The sequence below is a fragment of the Scheffersomyces spartinae genome (genome assembly GCF_019049425.1).
Source record: "Scheffersomyces spartinae strain ARV_011 chromosome Unknown scaffold_12, whole genome shotgun sequence".
Taxonomy (NCBI): domain Eukaryota; kingdom Fungi; phylum Ascomycota; class Pichiomycetes; order Serinales; family Debaryomycetaceae; genus Lizanozyma; species Lizanozyma spartinae.
This window is the reverse complement of record NW_025065059.1, coordinates 414,531-428,607: the sequence shown is the minus strand read 5'-3', so window position 1 is coordinate 428,607 and position 14,077 is coordinate 414,531. Positions and strand designations below refer to the sequence as shown.

General features: G+C 39.1%; 5 protein-coding genes across 5 annotated transcripts; 3 read left to right on the top strand and 2 right to left on the bottom strand.

Moving 5' to 3' along the window:
* Positions 1 to 983: 983 nt before the first annotated feature.
* Positions 984 to 2,744, bottom strand: SDS24 (Sds24p; the record flags this gene model as incomplete). The annotated part of the gene is made up of 1 exon (XM_043191706.1): positions 984 to 2,744. The coding sequence occupies one exon, from the start codon at positions 2,742 to 2,744 to the stop codon at positions 984 to 986; it is 1,761 nt and encodes a 586-aa protein (XP_043049013.1).
* Positions 2,745 to 4,721: 1,977 nt separating this feature from the next.
* On the top strand, positions 4,722 to 6,200 carry OLE1 (stearoyl-CoA 9-desaturase; the record flags this gene model as incomplete). The annotated part of the gene is made up of 1 exon (XM_043191705.1): positions 4,722 to 6,200. The coding sequence occupies one exon, from the start codon at positions 4,722 to 4,724 to the stop codon at positions 6,198 to 6,200; it is 1,479 nt and encodes a 492-aa protein (XP_043049012.1).
* Positions 6,201 to 7,005: 805 nt separating this feature from the next.
* SNX3 (uncharacterized protein) lies at positions 7,006 to 8,212 on the top strand (the record flags this gene model as incomplete). The annotated part of the gene is made up of 4 exons (XM_043191704.1): positions 7,006 to 7,086; positions 7,615 to 7,668; positions 7,738 to 7,803; positions 7,991 to 8,212. The coding sequence occupies 4 exons, from the start codon at positions 7,006 to 7,008 to the stop codon at positions 8,210 to 8,212; spliced, it is 423 nt and encodes a 140-aa protein (XP_043049011.1).
* Positions 8,213 to 9,928: 1,716 nt separating this feature from the next.
* Positions 9,929 to 10,975, top strand: ADH2 (alcohol dehydrogenase; the record flags this gene model as incomplete). The annotated part of the gene is made up of 1 exon (XM_043191703.1): positions 9,929 to 10,975. One exon carries the CDS (start codon positions 9,929 to 9,931, stop codon positions 10,973 to 10,975), a length of 1,047 nt encoding a protein of 348 aa, XP_043049010.1.
* Positions 10,976 to 11,666: 691 nt separating this feature from the next.
* TKL1 (transketolase) lies at positions 11,667 to 13,700 on the bottom strand (the record flags this gene model as incomplete). The annotated part of the gene is made up of 1 exon (XM_043191702.1): positions 11,667 to 13,700. The coding sequence occupies one exon, from the start codon at positions 13,698 to 13,700 to the stop codon at positions 11,667 to 11,669; it is 2,034 nt and encodes a 677-aa protein (XP_043049009.1).
* Positions 13,701 to 14,077: the final 377 nt, after the last annotated feature.

Below are 14,077 nucleotides of genomic sequence, written 5' to 3'. Positions count from 1 at the left end.
CAAACTTTTCAATGGTTCTCTTGTCGATACCACCACACTTGAAAATCAAGTGACCGGTGGTGGTGGACTTACCAGAATCGACGTGACCAATGACGACAACGTTAATGTGAGTCTTTTCCTTACCCATATTGCTAAATTTTTCTACGAAAGAAGATGTTAAAAAAAAAACTTTTCAACTTCTCATTCTCATTTTAAGGGGCGACTTCCTCCTTTTTATACTCGTGAATTAATTTTGAATGCGATGGGCTCGTAGTGAAAAATTCATTAGCTGTAAAATTTGATGCGATGGGTGAAGAGGGCGGGGTAATAAAATAGGATGGTTTAAAGTAAAAATTTATGAGTTCATATAGTCCGAGCTATATGCTTAGAGAAAGAAGGCACCAATATGGATAGCTAAGACCAATTCTTCCGACTTCAGTTACTTAAATGTGAATTAAACAATTCTGATTCATAAAAGGGACCATAATGTACGCTGTCGGTCTGAAAATTACTCCCGCGACCCCTCTAAAAGATTTCATGCAAGACTTTGAGATCGAAGTAATGGCAAATGTGTACAACTAGCAGAATTTTGTAACATTAGAAGAGGCTGACGAGGAGGACAAAGAATGATAACCGAATAATACAGAGCACATAACAATTACCGGGTCTTTAGAGACATTGAAGCAATAAAAAACCTCAATTCGTATTAATGGACACCTAGATCCATGTTAAGCAAAAGAAACACTGATCATTGAGCCATTCAAGCAGAAAAAGTCAGCATAGTATAAATCTTGTAGCTAATTTAGGTTATTGTAATACTAATATACCTAAACTACAACCTAGAACAATTTGTTAACGACATAACTACTTTACAAATGTTTAACTGCCAATTTAGGCATTTGATTTTAGAATTCCGTGAAAAGATATAGTTATTTATAGGTATATAAGGCGTAAATACAGGTCGGGAAGACCGTGAAAGAGAACAAGCTAGACGACATGTCAACTTATCTCAGAATCTCAATACTTGAACGTTCAATACTGGATCTGGTGGTGGATGTACTTGATCTCCGACGTTGATTCCGGGCAAATTGAGGGTCTGTTTTGGTTCCTTTAGAGTTAGCGAAAACACCCAAAATATCCGTCAATGACACAACACCCACGAGACGTCCGTTGCTTGAGATGCTTCCAACCTCATTGAGCGAAGTTGTATTGGTATTGGGTGTTGAGGGTGGCTGTTGGGTTTGAGGACTGGCATGAGGTGAAGACAGCGTAGGAGCAGAATTTTGCGCTTGCAGTTGTTGTTGTTGATGTTGTAGAAGAGATTCAACAGTAGCAGCTGCCAATTGTGCGGATGCAGAAGTAGGTGTCAGAATAGGGGTGTCAGGGGCAGATAAACATGGCATTGTACTGATACTGTTTCTGGCAGTCAGTTCCACTATCCACAATCTATGGGACTGAGTGGCAACTAACTTTGCAATAACACGAGCTAAACTTGTATTAGGATTAACATGGAAAATAGGGAATTGGTCTTGACCCTTCTCTATGCCCTTCTGCGACAAGTTGTAAGATATGAAGTTAAGAACAGATTTGAATAATAAATGTGACTTTTGAGATGACGTTACGTTTTTAACGTCGACGATAGAAATATTTCCAACCAACATTTTCAGTTTATCAATGACAGCAAGTGAACTGACTCTGTACTCAAACATTTTGTACAATGCATCGATAAGCAATTGATCATCGTAGATAGTGATAGGAGTGGTCAGTCCAATCTTTAATTCTTGTAATGTCAGATTAAATATCAGTTGCAAACCGGGGAAACGACGAGCATTTTCCCACATGTATTTAATTAACCGTCTTTGAGAAAGAATACCCGTAATCTCTTCTGGTTTGCGAGGATTATGAATAGCGATACGATGTTGACCATTACCCATGGCCTCAACAATCTTAAACAAGGTATCCAGTTCCAGGAATTTGAGGAAAGGATTTTTAGGATGCAACTTGACAATAAAGTCAACAGGAACAGGTTCACCTCTCTTCGCCTTTGCAATCAAATTGGCAATAATTTCTTGCTTTTCACGCGGATCCTTATCAGAATACAATTCGTTTGTGGCCAATTGAGCCAATGTAATTTTGTTCATGATAAGAAGCAAGTAAGTATTCAAATCAGAGTAGTCAAAAGTAAGACAGTTTGTAAGGTCTTGAGGAGATGTGGGGTTAATCAGAACGGGTACAGATGTAAGACTGTTTGAGTCCAATGTCTTGAAGGCGTCTTGAATGGAATACGAATTGTTGATCAGAATCAACTTGTTCAGACTGGTCAATTCGCTCAAGGGGATTTCTGTCCAATCAATTCCTTGTACAATACCTGAAGCGGAGGTGTTGGAGGCGGATACTCTTGAGGATACACTTGCATTTCGTGATAAACTAAAAGAAGACAGTAATTGGTCATCAGCAAAAGAGTAATTGGCAGGTAAAGGAGGTGGCGAACTGAGAAGCTCCACTACAGAAGGCTTCCGAGACGATGATTGGGAATTGGACGCATTTGTGTTTGGATTTGAGGGAATTGATCCTGGGAAAACAGAACTCTGGGGCAAATGAAGTGAAGTTGGTGGAGGATGATGAGAATGTGAATGTTGGTGACTATGTTGGTGATGGGAGTGAGCGCTAGTGGGTTTTGTTAAAGGCGATGTAGGTTGATTATTAGGAGTAGTTGGGATTCCAAGACGGTGATTACCGTTTTCGCTAGTGTTATTTGAACTCATACCTTTAACTAAATGAAGCAGGCAATTGGGAATATAATATGACTGAGGGACAATTGGCCAGTTGGTAGAAAGAACAATTGAGACCAGTAGTTCCAGTTACAAGGTTACGGACAATGAGGTCAACAGATTCTTATATCAATGATGCCAAGTATATACTGGGGGTTGGTAGATACTGGTGATGCTGAGTTAAAGAAGCAAGCCTCATGTTTTTCAGTAGAAAATTGTTCGTTCAGAATGTGTCCTGGAAAAAAAGTGGGGACCGCGCAACGAACGATAGGGGTGTGACGGTGATAAGATGGGTTCATATTGCAATACTATACAAAAAACTTTAAAGGTTAGGAAAGGCAACTACAAGCTGGATCTTGCTGATGTTAATTTAACGCTTATATGTTACATGATGCAATGTGTGTTGAAGTATATACGAATTTCCTTTAGTTTGTAGGTAAGGCCCCATTGGGGACTCCACTCCAGGGACTTAAGAGGACGCAGAGTTGAACATACGTACGTAGAATTACAATACAGATGAGCATTAAGGTAGTGTATGGCACTGTACGAAACAAAGGTTACTTTTCTTACAGTGGGGACCAATTGAAGAATAGCGAAAAGAAGGAAAAAGATCCAGGAAATTGTCTGACCACACGCACACGTGGTTACCCGCAACTTTTATGAGAGCCATGGGTGAGTACAAGCATGTCGTGAGCTCTAACAAAAGTGGAAATCAGTATCATAAAGTTTTCTACAACTACTATTTAAAATATGACAAATGTGAGTCTTTTGACTGTTATTTGCCGAAAAATTGAATTCTTTTTATCATCCACAATGTCAAATTGATATCAGACTTTTCTGTCGATAATCATCGATTATTTCTTTAGATAGAGTATAATGTTTTCATAGTAGTAGAGATAACATTCATAATATTTCAATGTAAGGATCACTTTAAAGAAAAAGTAGTAGAGTTTAAGGTGAAGAACAATAAGCTAAAGCTAAAACACTGGTCAAAACCTTTGATACCCAAACATTTGAGTCTACACATTGTATCATATCAGCCGGGTGTTGGTATGCGTTTCAACGGTTATCGGAACTCAATTTGGGTGGGTTTGTCCGTTTAGGAATTCCAAAACTTACGATATGCTAATAAAAAAACCATAGTACCAGAATAGAAACATCGTAAAGTTATCAGCCAATATTCTTCTGCATAGTAAACACCTCGCGTTGCTCCTACGCAATAAACCGAGACTATACATAAATCAAATAGCAATCTGCACATTTGTGATTCTTTTGGGTAAAGGCACTATTGTTGTATAATTAAATCAATTAGGTTAGAAGAAGATATCCCCTGGAGTGTATTAGAAATTCAATTTCACAGAAACAAGATTGCGGTTAGCACTAAAATTGTACTACAATTAGGAAAGGCTAGTCTGAGTAAAAAAAGCGATAAGGGGTTAGGAATTGTAAGACAGAGCATCCAACCATTCCCCTTCATCTTAAAAACGGATTTCATTTCTTATAAGTGCATAACAATGTATACCTCGGTTCAAGTTTGGGTTTAAGCCATTTACAGTCAAGTTACTTACTTTACAGAGTAATTAAAGACAAAAGCAGATCGTAGCAGACATAATAAGATGAGGTACAATCAGGAATAGGTCGTGTATAACTTCAAATTCACCATTGTACGCCATCGGCCCACCCCTTTGTAATTTGCGTTGGGTTGCTTCACGTGATTATAATCTGTTGCTCGTTTTCCTTTACTCGGGAATAGTGTACCTGCCATCTACCCGGCCCAACAAAAATGTAATATTTCTTTTTTGGCAACGGATTTTCCTGTATGTAAAAGCAATCCGAAGTACTATATACAGGCGATTAATACTTTCCGCCTTTAAATCATAGTATAAGTATCGGGCCGTTTGAAGAAAGACTTTATATTGTCAAAATATTCAATACTTCAGCCTTTTCGTGATTAATAACTATTGATTAACGATGCTGGACTCAGTCGAAGCAGTAGATCTTACTCAATTAAATGCAGTTGCTGCAGGTACAAACAAGAAGACCCCTAGAATTGTGGCCGCTGGTCTCGGGGGTAAATTAATGGGTACCAAATCTTTAGTTGATGCAACAGCTGAAGAAATTTCCAAACAATCTTTACAAGATTTTGCTAAGATTACTGGTCAACAACGTAAGGAAGAAGGAGCTGCCTCCACCGTTGATAAGGATTCTAAGTTACACATTTCCGAACAACCTTGGAATGCTAACAACTGGTGGAAGCATATCAACTGGTTGAACTTTATCTTGGTGGTTGCTGTTCCGTTGTATGGTTTGTACCATGCTTGTATCTATATTCCTCCAGTGAAGACACTTGTTATGGCGTTTATTCTATATGTTTTTTCTGGTATTTCCATTACAGCTGGTTACCATCGTTTGTGGGCTCACAAGGCTTACGACGCTGCCCTTCCAGTTAGACTTTTCTTTGCCTTCTTTGGTGCTGGTGCCGTCGAAGGTTCCATTAAATGGTGGGGTCACTCACACAGAATTCACCATAGATACACCGATACCCACAGAGATCCTTATGATGCTCGTAGAGGGTTCTGGTACTCCCACATGGGTTGGATGTTACAAATTGCTAACCCTAAATACAAAGCTAGAGCTGATATCTCTGATTTGACCAGCGATTGGATTATTCGTGTTCAACATCGTCACTACTTGCTCTTTATGGTACTTTCTGCTGTTGTTTTCCCAACTGTTGTTGCCGGCTTAGGATGGGGTGACTGGTGGGGTGGTTTCATCTGGGGTGGTTTGGTTAAGGCTTTTGTCATCCAACAAGCTACTTTCTGTGTTAACTCATTGGCTCACTGGATTGGTACTCAACCATTCGATGACCGTCGTACTCCAAGAGATCATGCTTTGACTGCACTTGTCACCTTTGGTGAAGGTTACCACAACTTTCACCATGAATTCCCCTCAGATTACCGTAATGCCTTGAAGTGGTACCAATACGATCCAACTAAGGTTACCATCTGGGCCTTGTCTAAACTTGGATTGGCGTACAACTTGAGAACATTCTCTCAGAATGCCATTGAACAAGGTCTTTTGCAACAACAACAAAAGAAGTTAGACCGTCTTAAGCACAAGTTAAGCTGGGGTACTCCAGTTGATGAATTGCCAGTTTGGGACCGTGACACTTTCAATGCAAAGGGTAAGGAAAACGGTTTACTTATTGTATCAGGTATCGTTTATGACGTCAAGAAGTTTATTGGTCAACATCCTGGTGGTCAAGCTTTGGTTCGTGCATCTTTAGGAAAGGATGCCACAACTGCATTCAATGGTGGTGTTTACGCCCACTCAAATGCAGCACACAACTTGTTGGCCGGTATGAGAATTGCTGTTATCAAGGATGCTGAAGTACATGGTAACACCTTTGCTGTCCAAGAATTATACATGGGCAAGAAGAAGGACATTTAAAAATGTCTCGCAGCCTCGCAACACTAGAGTTGTGTTTCTTTTATATTTATATATTTTTGGGATTTGGATTTACCTCCTTTTTATAGGAAGAAATAAAGTGCAGTTTATCGCTCTTAGTTACAATTGTAGTGAAAATACTTACCATTCAAACTTTTCTGTTTTAATTGGTCAACTCGTACGGAAATGGTAAATGTAAACTGAACCAATTCAAGACAAAATATTATTGTTCAATTAAACTTTGAAATGTTTTCGTTATTATTATTATTGGAAAGCTTTCTGCTTAAGTTGATTTGAAACACCAATATACCTCACCATCCAATAATATCGGCCCTAAAGATAATCCATAATTTTGGGAGGTATTGGAAGTAAACCAAAAAAAAATGGCTATTCGATTTAAACCGGATAAAGGTAGCTGACATAAGCAAATGTCATAGCCAAATTTCTAGAACCAGGTGATTTTGGCTGCGGGCATCGTCTGATGTTTGAAAATAAGGTGATTTTTTGGAGTGCAGGAGTGACTTTCAAGCTGTTCCATGGGGTTTGAGTGCACTACTAAGAAGCCTTTTGCAACCAATGGTATGTCATTTGGGTAATTATTCCGGTGATTGGTGGCCTGAGCAAGAAGTATAATATTTGCGATACCCGATTTATACCACTTGAGAGGTTTTATAGGCAGTGTATTTAACGTGAAATATTTCCTTGCAATATTACGTATTTCGGTTTAGAAAACTTCATTGTGATTAGGTTCAATACCCAAATAACAACTAATAAAACACTAATTTATTCATAAAACACATTAATCAATATGGCCGGTGCATTACCTAGACTTACCTATACTCAAATCATTGCTGGTAGAATTCCCGGTGTTTTCATGTGGGGTGCTTCTGTTCTCACACTTATTTGCTGGCCTCATGTCATCCCTGCTATTACCAACAGAATGCACAATGCTCCAAAAATCAACCATACATACATTTAAGTAAGGAACCATCCACTTGAATGTCAGGATTAGGTAACACATTTAATACAAATCCTTAACAGTTAAGTTCATATTCATATTTCATTTCGTTTGCTTTTGGACGGCCTTAAGGTACATCTTAAGGAAAGGTCAGTTTATTAGCTATTGGTTATATATAAAAGTATTCAATTTATTATTTCTAAGTACGGTTGTTTGTCACTGTAGAATGTATTAATTGTACGAATAAACCTAACCATTTCTGCTTGTCCATACACGACTGAGTACATGTTATTACGTAAGCAGCCCCTAAAACCCACAATTTTGAGATCTGAAGAAGCCAAATTCAAGGTAAGTCAACTATAAATACTTATCATACAATTACCTTATACTTGAACCACCATGTCCCGTGCATTTCAGAGCATAAGCGATGTGATAGATCTGGGTAAACCAAAACACAAGCCCCAACTGTTCTCTGAAATATATGGAGAGCCAGAAAACTTTCTTGAAATAGAGGTATGTGATATGAGTTGAACTTCTGATTAAACTGGGAGAAACATAGTGCTAACTAACATCTGCTTTCAGGTAGTGAATCCTCAGACTCATAGAAGAGGGAATGAATTGTATACTGACTACGAGATTGTCTGTCGGGTATGTAACATATAATAATTGAGATTGGATACATAATATATTCTAAGTTGAGCCAGCTCCCCTTAGTATATGTTATATATTAGCATTACTGAGATACTAATACATATTAAAGACAAATATACCTGCATTTCATAAACGTCAAAGCAGAGTGCGGCGTCGATACCTGGATTTTGCAGCGTTCCGTAAGATACTCGAAACCGAAACCAACAGAGTGATTATTCCTCCTCTTCCAGGGAAGATCTTTTTTCAACAGAATAACTTCAACGATGTAAATATCGAAAAGCGAAGACAAGGATTGGAGAAGTTCTTGGTGGTAGTCAGTGGTCACCCTTTATTGCAAACTGGATCCAAGACCTTGATTGATTTTATTCAGAATGAAAAATGGGAACCTCGAGGATATTTTTATTGAAAATGAAACTTCTTTATTTTCTTATAGTCAATTTCAATTTCAATTTCAATTTCAAGTTAATAATGTATCTTATATTATGAAGTGCCTGTTTACAGAGGGGTTTCTTACCTAATCCTTTTTTGGTATTTTATTTGCTAAATATTAATCTCCGAGAAAGTAAAATTTACCAAGATGTTTCAGTAGGGGTTTGCTCAAGGTAAGATACGGACTTTTGACATGAACGTTTCCCCAGATTTTGAATTCTGCGGAGTTACGAGTATAAACGGCTCGACGTTATGATAAAAATTGGATTTACGGACTTTTGAGTAATAGTTCCATTTGTCCATGAATTTTATACTTTTGTATGAACTAGATTGGAGCACACCTTAAAATACTCCCCACTCTTTATTGAAAGTTCAATCGGGTGACTTTTTGACAGGAGTAATAAAATTTGGAGGCTTGTGACCCCCACTACCCTATTCAATGATACTTTTCATCTGGTCTTTTGATTGTTCATATTCCCCACTAAGTGACAGCCCTGGAAGTTCGTGTACGCCAGTTCACTAATCAGTCGCAAAAACCAATGCCAACGCAAGCTTAAAAATCCCCTAATGTTGGTAGAGTGGTCCACACACGTCCTTATTTCGGAGTTTAGAGTTCTTTTGATAAACGTACGTATGTTTGAAATAGTGAATTAAGAAAGTTAATTGGACACTATGCTATGACCAACTTATGCAGTTTATAGGCCGTGTTAAGAGAATGTAGTGTATATTTCTGCTACTTGATATTAATTTAGATGGAAAGTGATGATGCATCCAAATGCTACTCAACCACCGTATATGTCCGAAATGCCTGTGCGAGACCTCTGGTTGCCGGCCCTATAATATCAGACCTTTTACAGTTTAACATAGGTTTAAAATTCTGTTGAAATTTCCAATGGAAGAGCCCCACACACCAATTGTATTATGCGGATACCCCTCTCATTTACATTGGGCCAACATAATAATGCCAGTGTGTAGAACCCCCTCGGACTTTCGCGCACACTTATTGAATGATTACATCAGCAGTTCTCTCGCATAAGAGTATGCCGGACAACGGAGTAGACGAGGTCGAACGAACCAATGTAACCTGATCAATTCCATATCAAATGATCGGTAATAGCACTTGGACATCAGTGGACTGATTATGCCAATTGTTGGTCTTGAAATAAACGCACTTTATTCTGATTGAATCCTTGGGGAATGTAGCTATTTCAAATCTATTTGGTAAGTCGAAATGCAATGCAAAGCTCGACCCCCAGGTTTCAATGGTGCAGGTCAATTTGTGGGGCAAAGAAACCGGAGTTCGGAGTTTCCACCCATTTCCGATGGTGGACTGGCCATTCCCGTAGTGAGCACACCCCTTTTGAATACGGTGTTAGAGACATAAAGAGTTAATAGGCAGGCACTTTTAAATCCGGATCAAACTATAGTGATCTGGTTTGTCCCCTCTTTTTTTTGTTAAGAGTGGTCCAGAAATGGTATGAGTGTGTGCAGATACTTTACGTTAAGTGTGAGCGTATGTGGTGGAAACTTGAAGTGTTGACGTTTAATCCCCGAGATCAGTTGGTATAAATAGAGGAGGTTCACCTCGTCAATTGATTCAAATTTCAGTTTTTATTCATCATTCAGAATCAACTCTCTTGACTCTGCAAATTCCAAGCTCCAAGCAACACTAAACTCCAATTTTTAAGCAATAATGTCTATTCCAGCAACTCAAAAGGCCGTCATCTTTGAAACCAACGGTGGTCCATTGTTGTACAAAGACATCCCAGTTCCAAAGCCAAAGCCAAATGAATTGTTGATTAACGTCAAGTACTCTGGTGTTTGTCACACCGATTTGCACGCTTGGAAGGGTGACTGGCCATTGGCTACTAAGTTACCATTGGTTGGTGGTCACGAAGGTGCAGGTGTTGTTGTCGCCATGGGTGAAAACGTCAAGGGCTGGAAAGTTGGTGATTACGCCGGTGTTAAGTGGTTGAACGGTTCTTGTAACTCTTGTGAATACTGTCAAACTACAAATGAACCAAACTGTCCTGATGCTGATTTGTCTGGTTACACCCATGATGGTTCTTTCCAACAATACGCCACTGCTGACGCTGTTCATGCTGCCAGAATCCCTCAAGGTACTGACTTGGCTCTTGTTTCCCCAATCTTATGTGCTGGTATCACTGTTTACAAGGCCTTGAAGACTGCTAACTTGAAGGCTGGTCAATGGGTTGCCATTTCTGGTGCTGCTGGTGGTTTAGGTTCTCTTGCTGTCCAATACGCCAAGGCAATGGGTTACAGAGTTGTTGGTATCGATGGTGGTTCTGATAAGGAAGAATTTGCCAAGTCTTTGGGTGCTGAAGCTTTTGTTGACTTCACCAAGGTTAAAGACATTCCAGCTGAAATCCAAAAGATCACCAAGGGTGGTCCACATGGTGTTATCAACGTTTCTGTCTCTGGTGGTGCTATGCAACAATCTATTGACTACGTTAGACCAACTGGTACTGTTGTTTTGGTTGGTTTGCCAGCTGGTGCATCTGTCAATGCTCCAGTTTTCAGTTCCGTTGTTAAGTCTATTAGCATTAGAGGTTCTTATGTTGGTAACAGAGCTGATTCTGCCGAAGCCATTGACTTCTTCACCAGAGGATTGATCAAGTGTCCTATCAAGGTTGTCGGTTTGTCTGAATTGCCAGAAGTTTATGAATTGATGGAACAAGGTAAGATCTTGGGTAGATACGTTGTTGACACCTCCAAATAAGCCTAGTGCTCTTTTATTTGATTTCTATTGACGTTACTTCCCAACGACTAAGGCACTAGATGCCTATTAAAAAAAGAACACCATCTTGATGATTGGTTCTCTTATGATTCATGAAAAATTAACGTTGGCTCTATTTATTATTTAACATGTGTAACCAAAAGATGACTATTGTTTATTAGAACAGTTGTAATGATATTATCAGCACTAGCAATATCTCAAATCAAAGCACCAACCGGTCAGACATTCAATTGAGTCAGACATTCAATTGATTGACACTGGTACTCACAATTTAACCCATATTATCATAAAAGCACATGTTATGATACTATAATTAACCCATATGAACAAATTATGACTTAATCAAGTTATAAGATCAGAGAAGCCCACCTTATAAGTAGTAAGTTCCAGTCGTACACCCGAGTATTTATAGCAAATGAAAATATGACTATAGTAGTTATAGTAGTCATAGTAGTTATAATAGTCTTAGTAGTTATAATAGTTATAATAGTTATAGTAGTTATAGTAGTTATAGAAATTATAGTAGTTATAGTAGTTATAGTAGTTATGGTAGTTATATGAGCTTTTGCTAATAGTAGTTGAGTCCTTAGTTATCTTTCTACACACGTGACCTACAGTAAAAACCTATAGTAATAATTAGAATTTAATATAGGGAACAGTCACGAGCCATTACTTAAAAGGCACATCTAATAGGGGAAATAACTTGCTTACCCTTGTAGAAGTTAATGGTGTCAAGACCCTTTGCAGCAATGTTGTCAGGAGTGAAACCAAAGTACTTGTACAAGTCTTCAGCCTTACCACTGGCACCAAAAGTGTTGATACCAAATTGTTGATGAGAAAATTTGGACCATCCAAAAGTAGACATCACTTCAACAGACATAATTGGAACACCATCTGGCAAAACAGACAACTTGTAATCTTCAGATTGCTTGTTAAAGGTCAAGAAATCAGGAATAGAAACAACATTGGCCTTAATACCTTGTTCAGCTAACTTGGCAGATGCATCAACACAAATTGAAACTTCAGAACCAGAAGAAACAAACGTCAAATCTGGAGTGTCAGACTTCTTACACAAGATGTAACCACCTTTAGAAGCCTTTTCAATAGAAGAACCTTCCAATTGAGGCAAGTTTTGTCTGGTCAAAGCAATGATGTGTGGTGTGGTGGTAGATTCAATGGCTTGCTTATAAGCAGCAGAAACTTCATTACCATCAGCAGGTCTCCAGACAGCTGTGTTTGGTAAAGCTCTGAAATGAGCCAAAGTTTCAATAGGTTGATGGGTAGGACCGTCTTCACCCAAACCAATAGAATCGTGAGTAGCAACCCAGATAGATGGCAATTGAGACAAGGCGGATAATCTAACTGCACCAGCAGCATAAGAAACAAAGTTCAAGAAAGTACCACCAAAGTTCTTGTAGTTGGCACCAAAGGCAGCGATACCATTCATGATAGCACCCATACCATGTTCTCTAACACCGTATCTAATGTATCTTCCAGAGTAATCACCTAAGCCAGTAGATGGTGCTTGGAAATCAACAGCTGCAGCAGCTCTGGTCAAGTTGGAAGGGGTCAAATCAGCGGAACCACCAATCAATTCTGGTAAAACATTGTATAAAGAAGACAAGACAGTTTCAGACAACTTTCTAGTGGCCACAGCCTTATCTTGAGGAGTGTAAACTGGTAAAGCCTTTTCCCAACCTTCTGGTAATTGACCATCTAACCTTCTTTGCAATTGAGCTCCCAATTCAGGGAATTCCTTCTTATAAGAAGCAAACAAATCATTCCAAGCAGCTTCCTTGGATTGGTTTTCCTTAACGTGTTCTTGGTACAGAGCAGTGACTTCTTCAGGAATGACAAAAGACTTGGAAGGGTCAAAGCCAAACTTTTCCTTCAATTGCTTGATATCATCAGCCTTCAATGGAGAACCATGGACAGAATGAGTACCAGCAGCCAAGGAACCGTAACCAATGATAGTCTTCAATCTGATCAAAGTTGGCTTGTTGGTACACTTCTTAGCCTCATCGATAGCATTGGAGATAGCTTCGATATCATCATCACCCTTGATTACTTCAATAATGTTCCAGTCGTAAGCTCTGTATCTTGCAATCACGTCTTCGGTGAAGGAAACCTTAGTACTACCATCAATGGAGATTTGGTTATCATCCCAGAAGGCAATCAAGTTGTTCAATTGCAAGTGACCAGCAAGAGAAGAGGCTTCTGAAGAAACACCTTCCATAAGACAACCATCACCGAGGAAGACATAAGTATAAGAGTCACTAATTGGGAAGCCAGGCTTATTGTATGTGGCAGCAAACTGCTTTTGAGCAAGAGCCAAACCAACACCATTACAAATACCTTGACCCAAAGGACCAGTGGTGACTTCGACACCAGGGATTTCATGAGCTTCAGGGTGACCAGGAGTCTTGGAGTGCAATTGTCTAAAATGTTTCAAATCTTCGAGGGTCAAGTCGTAACCGTACAACACCAACATGGAGTACAAAAGAGCACAAGCATGACCGTTGGAAAGAACAAAACGATCTCTGTTGATCCAATCAGGGTTAGCAGGGTTGAAGGCCATCTTCTTGAACAAAGCATGAGCAGCAGGAGCCAAACCTAATGGGGCACCAGGGTGACCAGAGTTAGCAGCAGCGACAGCATCAACTGCCAACAAACGAATAGTAGAAATAGCTAAAGTATCAACACTCATATTAAATTATCAATTGGGTGGGTCCAGCCTTAAGAATTCAATTTAAATAAGTAAAACGGAATTGCTATCGGATAATATATATAAGGATTAATAAATATATTATTGTGCAGATATTAATTTATATATCTCCGAGGTAAGGAGAATTAGGTTGGTCGTGAAAAATTTTAGAAGCCTGGTATAGTAATTGTGATAGTAGTGTGTCCTTTCCGATTCCCCCACGCACCCAACATTATGACAAATATGTGGGTAATGTTGCTCCGACAAAAGCACCCCAAATAATTACTAAGACACTCGTGCAGGGCGATAATGTCGCGATAATGATAAGACAAAACTACCTACAGTTGTACAGTTTACACAGCTAGACCTAGACGTATACA